Source organism: Python bivittatus, unplaced genomic scaffold (assembly GCF_059951505.1).
Source record: "Python bivittatus isolate LINGU-HERP-01145 unplaced genomic scaffold, Pbiv_v1 ctg000190_np1212, whole genome shotgun sequence".
In the NCBI taxonomy this organism is placed as follows: Eukaryota; Metazoa; Chordata; class Lepidosauria; order Squamata; family Pythonidae; genus Python; species Python bivittatus.
In genome coordinates this window covers 7,284,241-7,304,038 of record NW_028277042.1, presented here as the reverse complement: position 1 = coordinate 7,304,038, position 19,798 = coordinate 7,284,241, and the positions used below count along the sequence as shown (strand labels likewise).

Sequence of the window (19,798 nt, the reverse complement as noted above, 5' to 3'; positions counted from 1 at the left end):
GAGGGGATGAAGATGTTATAAAGAAAAGAAATAGAAACCAACACCTAACACTGGTTTAAAAGCTGTCATCCTAGCGTTGCAGCCGAGAGGTGGAGAAGGAATCTTTAGGATTCAGATCTGGGCTGCAGAAACATGGCTGCCCCATGACAGCAAAAAGGGGCACAAAACCCCTCTTTTCTGCCATCAAATATTCATCTGTTTATTACCATCCAGATATGACACACCTAATCATGGTTAGAAATAAATCAAGTCACTACTGGAGTTTAACATTTTTTTAAAAAATGGAAAAGCATCTGTATTTCTTTTCTTTTATGCTACTGCATCCTGCAATCCTTTTATACATACTGGAAATAACCAGATTCTATTTCTGTGAAGAGAACAAACCTTTCCGTTCTATGGAATTCACTAAATTGCAATCTAAGATTTACAAACTGCAGTTCTTGCAGCCACCGTGCTGCTTTTTCAATTATTTCCTTTATCCTCCAGTCTGCTTGGCAGAGGAACCTCAGAACAGGCCACCGTGCATTTACTCTTTATGTTCCCCGCCATGGATAAAAAGAACATTAACCGTTGCTGGATGCAAAGAATGCAACCCATGCTATTTCCCCCCCCCGAAGGATCAAGACAAAAATGAACAGTTACGATGAGCCTAGAATGGAAGAACAGGCCAATACGAATGCTCTTAGCTACTGCAAATGCTATGGCATTGCAGACTTCTATTGCTCTCTAGGTATGTGGAGTTACAGTTCCCATCATCCACACCAGCCCGGACAGACACTGGGGAGCCCCAGGCTGGGGGAAACTTTTTGCAGGCAAGTTCTCAAAGCTCTCTTAGGAATTTGAATAATCAATAAATAAAAACAAACAAATTTCCCTCTTCATCTCTGACTCTGCTACGGCCTTGCTATTTGCAAGGCTCAACGTGAACCACCTGCTCCCCTGAGAACGAGCTTCCCAAGCTGATCCAGGTTGGACTTCAAACCCCAGAATTCTTACTCGCATGCCTGTAGCGGCTAGGCATTCTGGGATTTGAAGTTCACGCTGCGGAAGCCCGGACAAGGCAACAGCGCCGGCCCTACGCCTCGCCTGCTTTGTCGCCCCTTACCTTTCGACCCCGCCTCCCAGCAAGCCATCCAATAGCGAGGCGAAGAGGGCGGGGGGAAGAGTTGCCAATCCATGGCAGAAGAGCCAATGGGCTCACTGGGTAGGAAGGACGGCCCGGTTGGAGTAAAAAAAGATGGCGGCTGTGGGGGTCGGTCGGGACAGGTAACCGTCGATCACGATGTCCTGCCCCTTTGTGGGCTCTCCTGGCTGTGGGTTATGGGTTATGGAGTCCCCGCTCCCTTGGAGGGGGCCTCCCTGGGCGAGGCTGCTGTAGGGACGAACAACTGGTTTATTTTATTCGAGCGCTTTCTCCAAACGTTTTTTTTCCCCCTGATTAGCTTCTGGCCCTTGAGGGGTTTTATACAAATAAATATAAATTTTATATATATATATATATATATATATATATATATATATGTATGTATGTATGTATGTATGTATGTATGTATAGAGAGAGAGAAGTTGGGTTTGTTTGTTTTTTTTACAATTTTTATATACTTTTTTTTTCCTGTAGCAGCTTCCCAGCTGGCACCTTAAAGGCACTTTTAAAATTTTTCTCCTTGGAAAATGGAAACAGAACTGATAAACTTTTCAGTATTGCTCTTGATCACCCCAGGAGCTGAAGAGCACGGTTTTCAGGAATATTAGAAAAGGGTTGTTTAAAAAAAAGAAGAAGAAGGAAAAACTCCAGGCAAGGAAAAGAGATGAGCAAATACACATTTATATTCTGGTTTAACCATCTGACACAATTTGGTAATATTAGAGCAAGTTTTCAAAAAAAGTAAGAAATTCTAGGAAGGAGAAAGGTTAGCAATTCAACATTTATAAATAGGGTACTCTTTGCAGGTACATGAAATTACTCAGCAAATATATATATATACACACACACATATACACACACAAATATAAGGTGGGATAAAAATCTAGTTAAATACACACACACATGGATATCATTAACAGAATAGCATTGGGTTAGAAACACAATTTACCAAGAACCACTGAGTTCAGTAGCTTTACTGCTAATTAATTGAGATTTCCTTTACCTTGCAGCCTAAAGAACTGAAACTGAGGATTTTTCAACCTTGGATAATCCCCATGGCCAATTTTTGGGAAGACAATGATCCCCTTCTACTCAAGATTTCAGTTTTTGCTGAAAGTTGGCACTTATTTCTAAAACACCGATCCTGCACTGTCAGCATTGGATAATATGCACAGCACATAGTCATTAGTCTATACTAAAATTAAGCCTCTTTATTCAAGGCAGGCCGTTGCTAAGATTAAACACTATACACAATTCTCTTGTAAGTGTGAGATACAGGATAGTGAGAACTATTTTTATGTGATGGAGTTGAGACTCGGTGTATCTTTTTGGATTGGTTCTCTTGAGGATTGGGGGATGTTTAAACTCAAAAGGTATCTGAATTGTTTTGTAAACTTATATGCTGGCCTTCAAGAAATGTACCCCAACCTCATAAAAATAAACATGAAATGCTAAATATACAATAAATAAAATATCAATAAACAGTAGAATGGTAGTAGAAACTACCATTCAAGCAGTCTTATAATTGCTAACATGCAAAGAAAAATGAAAAATGTTTGTCTGATCTTGTGGTAAAAATGAATTAAAAGCTTAGAGAAGTATTCCAAGAATGGGTTTATTATCCTTAGACTAGTTTTTCTGGTTGCAAAACACCTTGACTTCTTTCTGTGGGGAGAAGTGAAGCTGCCCACGCAGTTCACTGTCTTTCTGTGTATCTGGGATTGGGTACCAATGTTTTGAGCAAAACAAGGTACAACTAAACAATAAAGCTCCATTTATTTCTACCTCAGGTCTAAATTCTGTAAACCCAGGCAGTGCACTGATGCAGATCAATAAAGGACAACAGGAGCATTAGGTTTCAATCTGCAAGAAAGATGAGGTATAAATTTGAATACGGTAGACCAAACATTGCTGCAAGCTGAGGTTTAGAAATCAAACACACCTATAATATTATTACAGGAAAGTGTTGTAAGACTCTGTAGCATTTGGAATTCAGTTCCATAAAGGTGCTTTGGAGCGTGTAAGAGCGCAAATAGCCCTGTATGCAATTTTTTAAAGTAATCCTTTTCTCAGCATCTTTAACTGGCTGGTTATATGAAGACAGCTCAAGTAAGAAAATCTTTTTCTTTTCTTTTCTTTTCTGATACTCTGTGTGGAATCAGCTGTGGCAGTTATTTTGCATTTATTAATCTAGATTTACATGGCATGTCATCTAGTAAGACTGCAGAAATATTTCATTATTAAACTAAGCTATAAAACTATCATAACCGGGCTTTTCTTTCATAAAGCAAAGGTCATGCTGTTCAATATCATGTCATTTTTGTGTCTGATTTGTATTACTTTTTATTGTAATAAATCTTATTGCATTGCAACAGTATTATTGCATTACCACCAATACTTGTCTTATAGAGAGAACATTTCAGTCCTGTTTCATTGCAAGTTACAGCTTCGGATTAATTTTTTTCAAAAAATAAATGAATAAGTAGTATGTTTTTTACTCATTTGTTTAATTGGGTTCTCTTTATCTAGTTTTAGGACTTGTGTGGAGAACAAATCACGTTGTAGGTCATATTTATGCAGAAATATTGAAAATTCAAAAGGGTTCACAAACTTTTAAGCACCACTGTATGTCTCTGTGTTTGCAGTAATGACAACTAATTTGACAATATCAACTTTCATGTTTCTTTTTGTAAACTTATTATCCTAGAATGAAATGTCTGCTTGTTTTGTTTTTAATAAAAGTTTTGCTATTTTTACTTATTCTAGAATGAGCATAAAAGAAAAGGCAAAGCTGCGGTTAAGGAAATTTGACATTGGAGACAGATTTTCCTGCCTGCCATTAGCAAAAGCCTCGGTTCTTATCCCACTGATAGTCAAAAATGAAAAGTTATGTGTCCTTTTCACTCTTAGATCAATGAAGGTAGGTAAATATGAAAGCCAAAACTAATTTCATTGTTAATTTAGTAAGTTTTTTTTTAATGATCAGTAGAAACATGTGAAATAAACTAAAATAAAAGGAGAGAACAGAATATAGTAATATGTATAGTAATATAGTAATATATTCAGTCCGGGTAAGTAAAGCTAACACTGATAATGTCTCCTTTTGAGGGAGGGTTACAATCTGTGTTTAAAGTTCCTTCTACTTAAACCTACATCTGTTCTGCCAGCAGTTTTCACTTTTCCTTTTATATCAACGTCTCCCCTGTTTCACCTTGCCAACAATCAGTCCATCCAATACAGCACTGCCTTTCTTTTCTTACAGCTGTTAATTAAAACTTGATACAATAAATTTGAAAGTTGGAATATCTGAGGACAGGGGAATGTTTGCATGTTTGTTTCCCCTGGGTCTTTTGCATCTCACCAGTAACCAAAATAGCAAGAGGCTTCAGCAGTAGCAGTAACCCATGTAAAGATGTTGAATCTGTTTGTTAAAGCAGGTTGCTTTTTTAATTCTCCATGAGCTGGAGTTTCTGAAGTGGAAGAGTAGCTTAATTTTCTGAAGCTGGAGAAGAAGGGGAAAAAAATGTCTCCATCTTTCCTCTTCTATAATAATTCTGGTCTGTTTTGTTAAATTTGAAATGCTTTGTACGTAACCTGAATCAGAGCTAAATTTGGTCTAAGTGGTTAAGGATGTAGTGAACAGGAGTCAAGACCGACTAGAATGCAAACAGACACACACACCCAGACATACACGTTTGTCAAGGAGAATAAATAATGCAGTTAAATAGTAATACATTCAGATTATTCTTTCTAATGTATCCATATATTTGATTTTCAGTAATATTTCCACTGAGTTACCTAGATGTAGAAAATAGGATTTTTTCCATGCTCTTTGAATAATGTATTTTATTAAAAATAATTTTAGTACAGCTCTCATTTTTCAAGATGTAAGTGCTTTAAAAGTTACTTGATCAAGTTCTTCTTCTCATCTATTTTGCCCATCCTTTTTTAATTTAGTTAATCATCTTAGTTTTGTTTGGGACATGCATGTATTGTGCATGTTTATCATATCATAATATTATATAATATTAAGCTCCACACCCAGTTGTTATTTCACAGTAACGCCATTAGGACTGAATTAGAAAACATTATGAAAGTCTGTCTTGTTCGTGTCTGTGCTTACTGAGTTCCTATGTTGATGGCATTAATTTTGAATAGCAATGGTAATAAAGAAGAAGACCAAGAGACTGCAAAGGACAGCTGACCTAATCTTTGGTTCTTTGTCCTTCCTCTGGGGGTATAATTTGAGACTCAAGGTTATATTGAAAATGGGAATGAGTGCTATTAAACCCCTCACAGTTTTTCCTTTCTTGCAACAATTCATCTTTCACAGATATTAATGTACTTGTTACAAAAGTTTCATGGATATATCCTTATGACTACTCAGCTAGCTTACTACAGAGGGATAGGAAAGAGTGAGGAAATTTCACATTATTTCAGTGGTTGTAGGAAATTGTTTTCATACAAGGGTGCCACTGTCTCCTAGGATTTGATGTAATGAATTAAGGCAAGAAGTCAGTATTGAGTCTTAGTGACTGTATGGATATATTCTCCCCAGAATCATCTGTCTTCAGTTTGGCCTTGCATTCATTGGTGCATTGCTGATATTGAATCCATCTGCTCTCTATGCTTATCTTTTTCCTTCAACTTTTCCTGGCATTACAAACTTTTTAAGGCAACTCAATCTTGGCATGATATGATAGTTTGGAGCCCAGTAATTACTGTGTCATGTGACTCCAACTTGATTTTTTTTGTACAATCTGTTTGTTTCCCTGGCTGTCCAGGTGTCTTTTCCAGTAGCAAAGTTCAAACGTGTCAGTACTCTTTTCTATCCTGCTTTTTCCAAGTCCAACTTTCACATCCATAGAATGTCATAGGACAAAGCATTGCCTGAAGAATTCTGCTAATCTTTGTTGTTTTAGACACATCATAGCACCTGAATATCTTTTCCAAAACTTTCATTGCAGCCCTACCAAGTCCTAGTCTGCAACATATTTAATTAAATTAAATTAAAATATTTCTTGGCCGTGAGATCCTTTGCCCTTTATGATCGATCCTAAAAGCCATTATTATTAATCAACTTATAAGCAAAACATAAACTGAGAGAAGCTAGACTGGAAGAATATGATCATGGGTTTAAAATTGGATGAAGAAGCTTTAATAATAATAATAATAATAATAATGTTATTCTGATTCTAGTTGAGAAGATCTCCAGGAGAAGTTTGTTTTCCAGGAGGTAAAAGTGATCCAACAGACAGAGATGAGGTTGCCACAGCTCTTCGAGAAGCTGAGGAAGAAGTGGGTCTCCTTCCTGAACAGACTGAAGTCATCTGTAGGCTCGTCCCTACGCTAGATAAAGTAGGTACAGTTTGTCTGAAATATTTCAAAGAAGCTGTAAGTTGTTTTGAATGGGTCTAAAGAGGGACACAACAAATCCATGGAGGATAAGGCTATGAGCAGCTACTCATTAAGATGACTGTATACTTAATTCATAGTATTGATAGCATTGACCTTAGTCTGTAAGTCCGTCAGTGACTTAGGACGCAACTACTTAAACTATGGCCGCCACCAATTCCATAAAAGTTCTGCATTAAAAATTGCTGGGAAAGCTTGCTTGTGTTGAACACCAGTGCAGTGGTCAGGATGAGGGCCTTCTCAATGGCAGCATCCAAGCTGTGGAGCTGCTCCTGAGGGAAGCATAAGTGCCCCCTCCCCCAGTCTGTCTTCTTTAAGGTGAGAGTTGGAATCTCACGTGTTCAACCATTATCTTTTTTAGATAATCTGTTACATAAGGTGCTTTTTAAATAATGAACTCTGTTTTAAGTTTTGTACTTACTTTTTGTAAAGAACATTGCTTTCATTGTGATACCTTCCTTCTTGTAAACCATTCTGGGCTTCTCAGAGAGAAAGAACAGCGTAAGAAATAGGGACGTGCAAAATTAATTGGCCTGGGAACTCTGGAATGCTCCATGTACCTCCATACAATGCCATTCCAAGGATGGGGTACCGTAGTTTTCAGAAATAAATCTTCCAAAATGGAAGCTCATTTCACACCTCAAACCAGAGTGATGAATTTTGCCCGTCCTTAATATTACTTATATACATTTGAGTAATACAGGGCTCATCTCCAGTTGTCTTCAAAAACACTGTGATTCCATTACAGTTTTAAAACTGAAGACCATGTAGTTCATCGTTTCTTGTTCATGTTTAGTTTGATACTGGAGCCCCCTAGATATACTTAGTAATATGCTTAATATAATAAGGAAGAGAATCAGAAGAGTGTTTTGTTAGTTACTTTAAGGAACCTAATACTTTTCTTCTTTTTAGACTAATTCTGTCGTAACTCCAGTTGTAGCCTTTATAGAAGATACTTTCCAAGCCCATCCAAATCCAGAAGAAGTCAGTCATGTATTCTCAGTACCATTGGAATATTTTATACGTCCTGCAAAATACAGTGTTGTGCCTTTACAAAACATGGGAAAGTCTGTACTTTTGATTCATTTCTTTGAATACAATGACCCAGAGCATCAGATGTCATTTACAATATGGGGACTCACTGCATATTTTGCAGTCTTCGTTGCTATTGCAGTTTATGGAGAGAAACCAACATTTGAAGTTGAATTTGATCTTGATAATTTGAATTTTTCAGCTGAGAAAAAATTAATAATGCGGTACAATATAATAAAAAGCAAACTTTGATAGGTAAAATTGTTTTTTTTTTCCAAATATAATTGATGCTGTTTATGATCCATGTCTTAGCTGAAATAATTTGGTTAAGTCATATTGAAGTATATAATTGCAAGAATCCATTTTTGCCATATTCAACTGTGATATGATGGTATTTAATTAAAATTTAAAAATATAGTGATCACTTTGTGCCGCAGTCTCCAATGTTCGGTACTTTAACATTTTTTTTTTCTCTAAATCAGAATGCCAATAAAGATCATTTGCTTGGGCTGCTAAGCCAAACAGATATATAGGATTGTACTATCAGGCATTTTTTCCACATTTTATGCAAATAAAATTCAGTTTTACTATATTAAAAACAATCCCCTATGTCTATATGCAGATACCTTTCCAGTTTGAAGCATTCTTAAAAGGTAGCTGATGTAAAACTCCACTCTTTTCCCATATGTTTTAATCAGGAAAACTATGATGTATACCCAGATATGCCCTTCTTAACTGATAAAATACATGAGGAATATAGAATGGAAATTGTGATGAAGACCTGATTAATATTAGGTGAGATAAATCTATTTCTTGATTATGGCCCAAAATGTATACTAAAATCTGAATTACTAGTTTCTGATGTACTTTGTTTACAAATTGCAAAAAGAGAATGTTCACTTCTTCTCTCTGTCTTTTTTTCCCCCCCACCTTGAATAATATCAAGCAGTGGCTTTCAGCTAGAGAGGATAAGACAAAGTGGACAGAACTTGTATTAGAGTACAAAAGCAAGGGGGCTTCATCTAATCCCTGAAGATTATGTGCACAACTATGTAAGTGCTTCACCGAGCTGGGGGATAAAAATGAAGTAACACCATCTACTTTGTCCTAAATGCTTTTTAATAGGACAATATAGGATAAAGAGATAGTTACACTTGAGAAGTAGAAGTACAGCACCGTGCACGATATGATTTGCAGTTCAGGCTGCGGCCTCTTGGTGGAGTTTAGATACTTAACTATGTTCAGCACCTGCACTTTTAACTGCTCATTTTTTTTAATCATTTCATTATTGTTAACACTCTAATTTACAGTATTTCTTGAAATTAACAATAAAAAATATTAAAATACTTTCTAATGATGTTACCTGCTGCATGGCTAAGAGAAAAAAATAAACTTTACTTTTTCTCTACTGATCTGCCTTGATTGGTGACCCTGCAGAATTAATCTGTTCGTTCACTTGAATCATTTACACTTAACATTTTAGGTATATATGGCCTTGAATTAGATACACCATCTCTTAAAGCTCTGCAACCACAATTGTTCTGCATTTTCATATGGATGACATTAGAATCAGGACTGTGGGGTCTGGTATGTTCATCACAAGAGAAGCTCTTCCAGATCCCACATTTCTGTAAATTAAGTCCCAAAGCTGGTGCTTCTTTGTTATGGCTCTGATATTACAGAACTGCCCCCCTGTAAAGTAACTGAGAGATGGCCTTGGAGAAGGTATGAAAGAGCCTGAAGGAGGGACTTGGACAAGATATTATATCATCCAGAGATTAAGGGAAGTGTGAGAAAGAAACTCAACCCTGCCTTGATTTTGATTTATGTAAGATAGGCAGAAACGTGGACAGGCCTTCAAGATTCTGTTCTACAATACAGTGGCATTCCTGGATTCCCTGCTGGGTCTGTTTCTTAATCTAGCCTGTTTTGAAGGGCTGACATTGCTATTTATGAGACCCACTAGGTAGACCAGACCAGGAAATCAACTCCACAGGAAGGCTAAAACTCCTTTTATTGAGATTGGCTATAATGACAGAATCTTGCAAGTCTGATTGTGCTGAACCACCTCCTCCTCCTCCTCCTCCTCCTCCTCCTCCTCCTCATAGTACCGTGAATCAAGGAAGGGACTGCCTGAGCTGTTTCTGAATGTTATCTCATAGTCTGGACTTAAAAATTGCATCAGCCCCTTTTGCCTAGGCAATGGTTCCTATGTATCTCCATCAAGGTAATTTTACTCTCTATAATTAGGTATCATCCATGTCTGTAATGTGATGGCCTTTGCCAGCTAAATTATGCCTTTGCCAGCTAAGTGTTGTCTGGCTGATAATAGTTAACATTTAAGACTTGAAGTTTTGCCGTGTTGTAGTTGTGAGATGTGTATAGTGATGTGAATTATGATTTATTTGTATTAAGATGTTATTGAGTGATGTTTGTTTATTACTACCCATGCTGTGATATTATGACTGTTACTCAATTTTTATCCTGCCTGTCTCTCTCTCAATGGAGAATGTACCTAATATTCCTTCCTTCTCCTATTTTCCCTACAACAATAACCCTATGAGGTGGGTTGGGCTGAAAGAGAGTGACTGGCCTAAAGTCATCCAGCCGGCATTCATACCTAAGGGAGGCCTAGAACTCAGTCTCCTGGTTTCTATGCCAGCACCTTAACCACTACACCAAACTGGCTCTCTGCTGATGTTTTAGATCTTTTCAGGGATAAGTTAATACATGCACATTACACAGACTTCTTAATTTTTGTCCTAAGCTACGACTAGTCTGTATGGAGTTGGCAGCCTATAAATTAGGGGTCCTCAAACTCTTCAGCTCATCAACCCCTTCATGAAGTTTTAGATGGTTCATCGACCCCCAAACGTTTATTATATGAAAATAATTTAATAAATACTTCTTTAACTAATAGTACTACTACTAATCTAATGAGATCGACCCCTTGGATAGTCCCATCAATCCTTGGGGGTCAATATTAACCATTTGGGGGGAACTGCTATAAATATTTTGCATTTGATACTAGACTGCTGATTAGAATGTAGCTAACTACTTTCTAATATACTTTTTTCTAAGTTCATACACTTGTTCCTGTTTCCAATAATTAATTAAATACAAATATTGCAATATTCATGAAGCACAAGGTCTTTATACCTTGTCTTCATTTAGAGACAGGTGTCTACATGTGCAGAGAAATTGTACGCACATGTAGACACCAACTGAGTCTACACAGTGTCATTTATTTGGGCTCTGCTTAGTCCATATGGCAAATATAGCCATATGTATAATGCTTAGCATATTGTGTGATCCTAGCCAATTTTAAATTATTCAGCAAACCATGGTTAAAATAGTGTAAAGGAGATAAATAGGAACTCAGTTGAAAAATTCACTGGCTCACTGTAACTTGGTGTGGTTAAAATGGCTCATGTAGTATTAAGCCTTGCTCAAAAGATCTTTTGGTCCAAGTTTAATCAAGGCTTATGGCAAAGTTGTCTCTGTTTTGAAATAGTGCTGGTAGATTCTGTGCATATATCAGCCTTCATACCAGGTGTCAGGTGCAATATATTGTGTTCTAGTCTCAACAATTGCAAATGCATTGTTAACACAATTCAATATAAGTTACAATCCCTTGAAGCAGAAATATCTGATAAAAAGTAGATGTACAAAATTGCACAGCACTGTGAAAAATTAGCATGTCATGTACAGCATTGCTGAATTCTCACCGGAGGTGTTTCATTTGAATGGGCCTTCTTCAGCTGTTCATAAGCAGCTATGCAGGAAGAAATCTATGGCTTTGCTTTTACTCAGGAGGGCAGCAGTTTAATCCCAGACCCTCAAAAGGTTGGCTTTATATATCAGACTTTTCTTGACCTAGATGAGGGCAAGGGGAGAGCAGACATCCTCCAAAGAGGCAGAACTGCAGTGCAAAGAAGCACTGCAGAATTTGCACCACAAATATGTATATGGCAGTGTTTCTCAACCTTGAGAATTAAAATTTAACCATGCTGGCTGGGGAATTCTGAGAGTTGAAGTCCATACAGCTTAAAGTTGCCAAGATTGAGAAACACAGGCATATAGGGTTTCATAATTTTGAAGATGGGTTCATTTAACAAATGTTATGTGTGGTTTGCCAAATTTCCCTGCCTGCCTGCCTGCCTGCCTGCCTGCCTGCCTGCCTGCCTGCCTGCCTGCCTGCCTGCCTGCCTGCCTTCCTTCCTTCCTTCCTTCCTTCCTTCCTTCCTTCCTTCCTTCCTTCCTTCCTTCCTTCCTTCCTTCCTTCCTTCCTTCCTTCCTTCCTTCCTTCCTTCCTTCCTTTCTTGTCTGATTATTCTGTGTCATGGTTTTGTTTTTATTATATTGGGTTTTTTAAAAATTCTACTTATTGTACTGTGAGCCGCCCAGTGTTGCTCTGGAGTTGAGCTGGACCAAATAAAATAAAATTATCTCCCATTTCCAGCTCAAATGAGTAGCTAGATGCCAGTCAGCTCTTTCCTGAACTGTATTCAGATAGCAAAGGTAGAATTGTGTAGCATTTAGAACTGGTGTCTAGGTCTTGCTTTCATTTTCTCTCCTCCTCTCTATTTTCCTTTTGGATAGATCTTGTAGACTGGAAATCTGCAGGCTGTTTGCACCTATGTTTTCTGTCTTCCAGTACTCAACAAATTTGAGGTTCTTGGGAATTCTGTCACTACTGAGCTTAAGTTTTTGAAACTGGCTTCTTTGTGGAATCACATTCTCATGATGAAGAGTTAGCTGAAATGAGCTCCTGATTTCATACTCCATTGAATATATATCATGTTTTATTTCATTCATACAACTGTAATTGAAACTGCACATTCTTTTGTCACCTTCATTTTGCCTTTGAGTAAGAATAGATAAGAAAGCTTAATTCTAATTCTGAAAATGTAGTCATTTTATAAGGGTATTTGGTAATATGGTTCTCTTGTGAACTGTTTATAGAATTTGCTTTATGCAGCATGTGTGTAGAGATATATTTGGTCAATAAACAGTTATTTTTGGAATTCAGCTTCACTGCAAAATTTATAGCAATGCTGTCAACTCTAATAAGTCTCAATTTAATGTTTCTCAACAACTGAAGTCAAGACTGGGAAAATAAAGCATTTTAGGGTTTTTTTTTAAATTGCTTTTGTTTTAACTATACTTGCCTAATTGCCTATACCTGTCTGCTTAATTGTCTAAATTGTAAAAAACTTGGAATTCATCACATTATATTCATTCATGAAGTTCACTGGATCATCTTTGGCTCGGGCCACTCAGCCCATCTTATGTTACAGATTGAGAAATGGAGATGGAGAAAACCTCATTCACTTGCACAAGGGAAACAAACCACACTTTTCGAATATGATTTAATCGAATATGATTTAAACTGAATCATAACGAGTTAAAAAGGAAAGTCTCCTTAAATTGACTTTCAACTAACTTCTGTAATGTGTTAAGTTTCCAGGAAATTAAAGGGATTAGTGTAGTCTGATCTCTTCAGTAACAAATACTGTGAACAAGTGCCTCCCCCTAGCTCTAAGATGAGAAGAGCAGTGGAGGGTAGGAGACTGGATTGAACTTGAATTCATATTTGGTAAGTTGACCTCATGAATAAATACAATCCATCATTTTGTCCTCCAAAAGCTTCTCCCATGTAATCCCATTTATACAATGGCACAATTGCTGAAAAACCACAGTGTACTTTCATAATTCCTTAGGAAGATAGATTTAATCACTAGATCATTGGTAGCTACAATCAAGACATCAAAGAGAGATTTTGCATGATTGGGTAAAACAAGAGTCTGCAGAGAATCTGGCTTTCAGTTCTCATCAGTGTTCTGTAAAACTGATGATGGTGCTCAGAGAAAGAAAGAGAGGAACTGAAGCAAGAAGAACCATCCTTTCTGCATTGTATCCTGGACATGTTATGAAATCCGAGATCTTGTTCCAGGAGGTAATAAGTAGCTTAACTACTTATATGGATTTTATTTAGAATCCTTAGCATGTGATTGTTGCATTCTCTTGTGTTTTTCTGCTAACCCTTTCCCAATACTTTTTTCTATCTAGAAGTTTAGCTTCTTTCCTTCAGAAATGGAATTTCTCACTAAAACTCTATCTCCATTCAAGGCTGAAAAGCAGCCGCTCCTTGTATTTTAGGACTGGCACACAAATGTTGGTGAAGTCTTTTTAATTCTGGGTTTTTAGTAGCTTTATTTTGGCCACCCAAGAAAATCAAAGCACCTCCTTTCTGACTTTCCTAAGGCTGGGGCCAAAGGAAGAAGTTTGCAGTAGGCTGGGCTAAATGCTTCCTAGCAATACAGATGAGGGGACATCAGAAGGTTCAGCCTAAGTAGTAGTAGCCTATCTTAAGCATCGTTTACGGGCTTACCCTTGGTAGGAAAGATCTGCCAGTAAGGTTTAAACTACTTCCTCTCCTGGTTCTAAAACCACCATTTATCATAATTTTCTGAGAACTTCACCAGAACCTACGAGATGGTCAGGACTCCTGCAGAAAAATCCAACCTTTTCTGTAAGAATACTGTTGCCACATCAGCCTCATCAATTCTACCTAGATCCTTTATCCCATTTTTTCCAACCATGGGTATGCTAAGAAGCTAAATATGCAAGGGAAAGGAGATTGTTTTTGTTTGAAAACTGAATTGTAAAAAGAAGCAAACATACCCAGGTTATTGGGGGGGTGGGGTGAGCAGGGAGAGGACAAGAAAAGGTTCCTGTAAGGACTTGCAGACTGAGTAAGATTTAGCTGTTGTAATTACTTTTCTTGTCTACCAAAGGTGTTGCCATAGTAATTTGGTTTGGCTGAGGAATAAAAATGTAAAACCTCTTCCATGGAGCAATCATACTGCTTGGAAAGGTTTAGTTTGGTTTTTGTTTTTCCTGAAAGAAGAAAAATAATGCCAGGGACTATATATTCTCATTTTGTGAGAAATAGCGGGAACATTTTGGCATAAAAAAATCAGGCCCTTGAGTTAGCTAACACGCATAGCTCTTTGGCGTCAGGTTTTTAATAAACATCATAATGATAGCATTTGTATATGCATTTCTTGGGAATAGCATATATAAATGTTCAAGTTCCTTTCTTTCTTCCAGGTTTTGTTTCTTTCAGGTTCCCTGATTTATAGCATCAATTGACAAGTATTTCTATTCCCTACCATGGTACATGAATTTGAAATTATTAATATAAAATAGATCCCAGGGTAGCAGCAAAATTGATGTTTTCTTCTCAAACTCTCTAATAGCACACTCCAGGGCTAATAAATCTGGGCTGCAAAATTCTCTTTCCTGCCAACTAGCGGTCATCCTTGTTTATACAGCCCACGCTTGGTAGCCGGAGCAAAGTGAGATTGCTGGTGCTGGAAAAAAAAATCCTTGAGGAGCCTAAACTGAGCTATGAAAAAGCAAGCAGCATGCTGAAAGAACCATAAGGTCTGCAGGAGTATAAAATCTCTTTAAAAATAACTTAATGAAGCTTAACTGTCCAATGAGTTCATCTCAGCGGCTGCGGAATGATGACTGTCAGAGAAGAAATGGACCACTATGTCAGAGTTATAAATTCAATGGGTTTACCAAACACCATCATGTTAAGGCTAAATGTGACCTCCCAAAGACTTAGATGCAAACTTGAGATTTGAGCTATGATGTCTTGTTCAATCGACCATGTTTAAAACAACACATGCTTATTGTGATGTCTGAATCCAGCCATATGTCGTTTTTGAGTCTTTAGATTACATTAATGGAAGTGTGTTCTCTAATCTAGTTTATTTATCTCCTTTTTTTTATTATTATTTGCAGTATTTGTTAATCCTGGTCTTTTAACACTGGATGGCACACACCAGAGTAAAAACAAACCAAATATATACAAATAATAAAATAATAGTCAATTAGAGATACAACAAAAATTTACATGTATGGAAGAACCTCCATGTATTAATCAGCTGGAGCCAAAAGCAATTGAGAAAGGACAGTTCTTTCTGAATACAAGAATGGAAGGTACCTTCTGAGGCTCCAAGAATAATATATTCCATAATACAGGAGCCACCAAGAGAAGGCCGGTCACAAAACGAGTTGCAAAGCTACAAGACAGCACCTGAAATGGTACATGTTAATCACCGAGATTTGGAAACATATGCTTTTTGGTTGAATTTTTGCTACTGTCCCTTTGGAATGTAGGATGTCTCTCCCTTGCTGTTTCTAATTGTTATACAGTTTCTGGTACATAAAAAACATAAGAAGAGTCCTGCTGAGCAGATCAAAAATCCACCTGTCTAATCCAGCATCCTGTTTTTCACAGTTGGCAAAAACAGATGCTTCCAGGAAGCTCACAAGTAGAGTCTGCTGAAGACATTCATTGATCCCTGATCTTGTTCCCCCTTCAACTGACTCAGTAGCGTCCTAATTCGGAACATAAAACTATTGTGGCTAAGAGCAGTTGGTCCTGTTTGTTTTGTTTCTGCATACTTTTATTTGAAAAAGAAGTAATTATTTTTATTGTAGGAAAGCTAAAACAATGCCCTTGAAAGTATAGATTAAGAATGTGCAAAACCTACTGTTCTATTTATATCCTATTTAACTGTCATATTTTGTTCCTCTACACCAAGGCATTCTGGGAATTTTCTGGAAATTAATCTTCTGATGTGGTGTCCTGGACCAAAAAAAGCCTATTTTAGGGCTGGACCAAGATTACAACAGTACGAACCACTCTTGGTGCAGAAGACCGTTATTTGAAATGGCCAGATTGATGTGGTCTAGAGGAAAAGTAGTACAGTATGTTTTGCAGGTATTCAATTTTTAAATTAAATTTTTAAATTTTTAAATTTTAAATTGATACTGAAGCTCAAGCTCAGATACTCTGGCCACCTAATGCGAAGAGAGGACTCTTTGGAGAAGACCCTGATGCTGGGAAAGATTGAAGGCCAAAGGAGAAGAGGACGGCAGAGGATGAGATGGTTAGATGGCATCACTGAAGCAATGAAGATGAAATTGAGCAAACTCTGGGAGGCAGTGAAGGACAGGAAGGCCTGGCACGATATGGTTCATGGGGTCACGAAGAGTCAGACACAACAACTGAATAACAACAATTTTTAAATACAATAGCCATTCTGGCTTGGGATTACCACTATCTGATTAGGATTCGCTTTGTGAAGTGTCTGTCCACAAGTCAGTGAGGGTTAGAACTTGCAGGAGTGAACATTTTGGATCTTAGAGAATCTCTTGATGGCTTTGCTTTCAGCATTGGGATAGGAATACATTCCTGTTGTCTTCAGGTCCAGTAGAGGATGCTGTGTCATTGCGGGAGTCGAGATAAGATTTAAGGGATAGTCCATCGTGTCTCTCTTCTTGAAATGCTCGGAGCATCGTCTTGTCCCTTTCTATTAGAAACAACATTTCTTGAGCTGGTGCTACCAATCTGTCATGCATACAAGGGTGTATACTGCTTGTTATTACACAACTATGTTGTTCAACCCTTCCATTCCAAAAGAGTTTAGAGTTTGTCTGGGTGGGCGGGGGGGGGGGGGGGGACTTTGAAGGGGCTGTTGTATGTTCCTAAGATTATGAATGATTTTACTTTCTGTAAAAAAAAAAGTCCTATTTTCATTCTTGGAATGAAAAGGGGTGGGGACCACAGCCTAGCGGAGGGCTACAGGAGGCTTTCAGGAGCATATTATTGAAAGAGGAGAGGGTGGCACATTTTTCAGACAGATGAAGAAGTTTTAATGGTATGAATCTGGTGCAGTATCAAGATGTAGAGCAGCCCTTAAGAAGTTCTGGAGGGTCGTGCAAACTATGCCCCTGGGTTGCCCATCCATCTTCCAGAACATGGGAAATTAAAAAGGCAGACTCTAGTAATTTCCCATAATGCCCTGGAGTAGCAGTATGTCAGGGTTTTAAAATGATAGCAACTAAAGAATGTCAAGTACTATCAATATCAATTCTGCATTGTTAATTCTAAGGCACTGGGTTAATACATTTTTATTTGCTGAAGCAGGTAAAGAACAATCAATTTTTATTTCATCTGCTGGGAACAGTTATATACTCTTCTCTCTGTGCTTTGAATTATTTTGTTACTGATTTACACTTTGCTGCTTTTAATTCTTTTTCTATTGCAGTCTATTTGATCTTTTTTTCCCCCCTGCTATGTTATAAATGATATTGTGTTCCAGTGACCTTCCCTGAATGTTGCTATGGAGCTGATTTTTGTTTTGAATAAAATTAAAAACCAGGCGATATAGTTTAATAATAATAAGTTCTATTTATTTCTTCAAATGTTATGGCCATCACTCGCCAAATGACTGAGTATCTAAACAGAGAGCTGAAAAGTGCACGTTGAAAAGTGCATCAGAATCAGTGATGCTGATGATGATAGGGAAAAATATCAGCACCGTAAAATATGTAAATTATCTACTAGTAAAGCATTGTATTGTGTGTGGATAAGAGCTTCAAATTACATGAAACATGTGAGGTCTCCTCTACAAAAAAAAAGAGATTGTTTTCACTGTCAACTTACTATTAACATTCTCTTCATTACCTCATAAAATGAGTATACATAATTCCTTTTTTTCCTAGGAACCTGGGAATTCAGTATTCCACCCTAAAAGGAATTATTACAGACTGTTCACTTATTGCAATAAGCCACATTTTAACTAAGATTTAGAGGTCACTGTCCCGATTCATTCATAACATTAAGCTACAGTGACAAGGTGCATGAATACCAAAAACAAATAACTGTATAGAGACAATGAATGGCTAGACTTGCACATTGCTCAAATCGAGCATGTTTTGAATCACAGTTTGTTAAGCAAACCCGAGTAGTCTGGTTTGCACATAAAGCTAAACACTGACTTCATACACCTTTTAAGTCAAAAATAAGCCATGCCATGGCTTAATTACAGTACTGCATTTTTAAGACACTGAAAAAGGCAGAAGCTGATCAGGTTTAGCTTTGAAAATGCAACCCTTCTGTCTATAGTCACTGTAATACATACAAACACTCATATAAACCCTAAGAAAATAGAAATGTTAGGGGAAAAAAACATATATCAGAGAGAGGAGGAAGACAGTAGTCTCAACTGAACCTTGAAGACTTAGGAGCTAGTGATACTGGAAATAATCAATGGTGCCTGCTTACAGCATCATATTAAATGAAAACAACAGGCTGATACTTATTACTACTGTTCAGAGAAAGTGGTACAGGGTGCTGGTTGTTTCTTTCATGCTCATCTTACGATAACCTCTTTGGACTTAGGTGGAAGGATAATGTGTAGGACTCTAATCTGGTTGTGGACTCAGTGATATTTCCTTCATGATGTTGTCATGACAACTACTTCCCTTCAACCATCACATTGTACAGCTTGCTCCTTGGCAAGCAAAGAACACAGACATTGGGTGCCCAGCAATCCGAACGTAGTGGGGAAGAATGTGTCCAGTGGATTGAATTACTGCGTCTTAGTGCTTTCCATAATGCATCTGTGAACTTGCTGTAGAGGTACTTAAGGACCGAATGAAAGACTTTTAAGTGAATGAACTTTAAATAAGGGAGAGTTTTATTCGCATGTGTAACAAAGGTTTCCCAAATTAGCTTCAAAAAGGGGGGAAATACTCTGTGACTATTACAAATATTACCGGGGGGGGGGGGGAGCCTTATTTGGAAGTCATGTAGTTTACTTATGGCATGACTGCAAACTTATGTCATGTGTCTGATGGGTGTTGGGAAATGAATGGAGAATGGACAACAGGGTATTAAGTGAGGTCAGAACAGAACTGGTCATTTTGCAGAGCCTTTTTCTCTAAAACACCATCCACTTAATTAGATTTCATTTGGAAATTGTTATAGAAGCTACATTTTTTTCTATGATCTGAATTAATTATGGAGGAAGTCTGACTGTGGAAGACTCCCAGATACTTTTTGCATTTCAGAACATTTGGATAGACCTTTATCTTTAGGGAATATATATGCATCCAGATGAATATCCTTTATGATGTAGCAAAACTGCAGTTGAGCATGTAGTCCAGGAACTGAACTTTGAAGCTTTCTTGTCTGTGATGCAAATATGCATGCATTAATTTTATGGCACTAGGTAGCATGCATTTCCTATGCTATAGTTGGGAGAATTTATTGCAGATTGTTGAGATATGTGGAATCTCTGTTGCAGAGAGAGAAAGGGCAAAGGAGAACTTCTGTAT

At 37.5% G+C, this 19,798-nt stretch overlaps 1 protein-coding gene across 11 annotated transcripts; it reads left to right on the top strand.

Moving 5' to 3' along the window:
- Nucleotides 1–1,200: 1,200 nt before the first annotated feature.
- NUDT7 (nudix hydrolase 7) lies at nt 1,201–12,618 on the top strand. Of its 11 annotated transcripts, none has more exons than XR_015795260.1 (6): nt 1,208–1,266; nt 2,155–2,517; nt 3,911–4,064; nt 6,344–6,502; nt 7,472–8,643; nt 12,194–12,618. XR_015795260.1 is itself a non-coding variant. In XM_025162999.2 (6 exons), the coding sequence occupies exons 3-6, from the start codon at nt 3,019–3,021 to the stop codon at nt 7,841–7,843; spliced, it is 690 nt and encodes a 229-aa protein (XP_025018767.2). In that variant the 5' UTR covers nt 1,208–1,266; nt 2,155–2,405; nt 2,935–3,018; the 3' UTR covers nt 7,844–12,618. The 11 variants fall into 11 exon arrangements, 8 of the variants coding, with proteins under 8 accessions (XP_087992124.1, XP_025018767.2, XP_087992126.1 ...); XR_015795261.1 differs by lacking the exon at nt 12,194–12,618 and having other exon boundaries at nt 7,472–8,386; nt 8,541–8,592; XR_015795262.1 differs by lacking the exon at nt 12,194–12,618 and having other exon boundaries at nt 7,472–8,386; nt 8,538–8,589.
- The last annotated feature ends 7,180 nt before the right edge of the window (nt 12,619–19,798 follow it).

What these genes read in the sequence shown, in the direction of transcription:
- NUDT7 (XM_025162998.2), top strand. Translation starts at nt 2,447, where the DNA reads ATGGAGTTGAGACTCGGTGTATCTTTTTGGATTGGTTCTCTTGAGGAT. An exon ending in TCACTCTTAGATCAATGAAG is followed by an intron (nt 4,065 to 6,343) that starts GTAGGTAAATAT and finishes TTCTGATTCTAG; the next exon opens with TTGAGAAGATCTCCAGGAGA. An exon ending in TCGTCCCTACGCTAGATAAA is followed by an intron (nt 6,503 to 7,471) that starts GTAGGTACAGTT and finishes TCTTCTTTTTAG; the next exon opens with ACTAATTCTGTCGTAACTCC.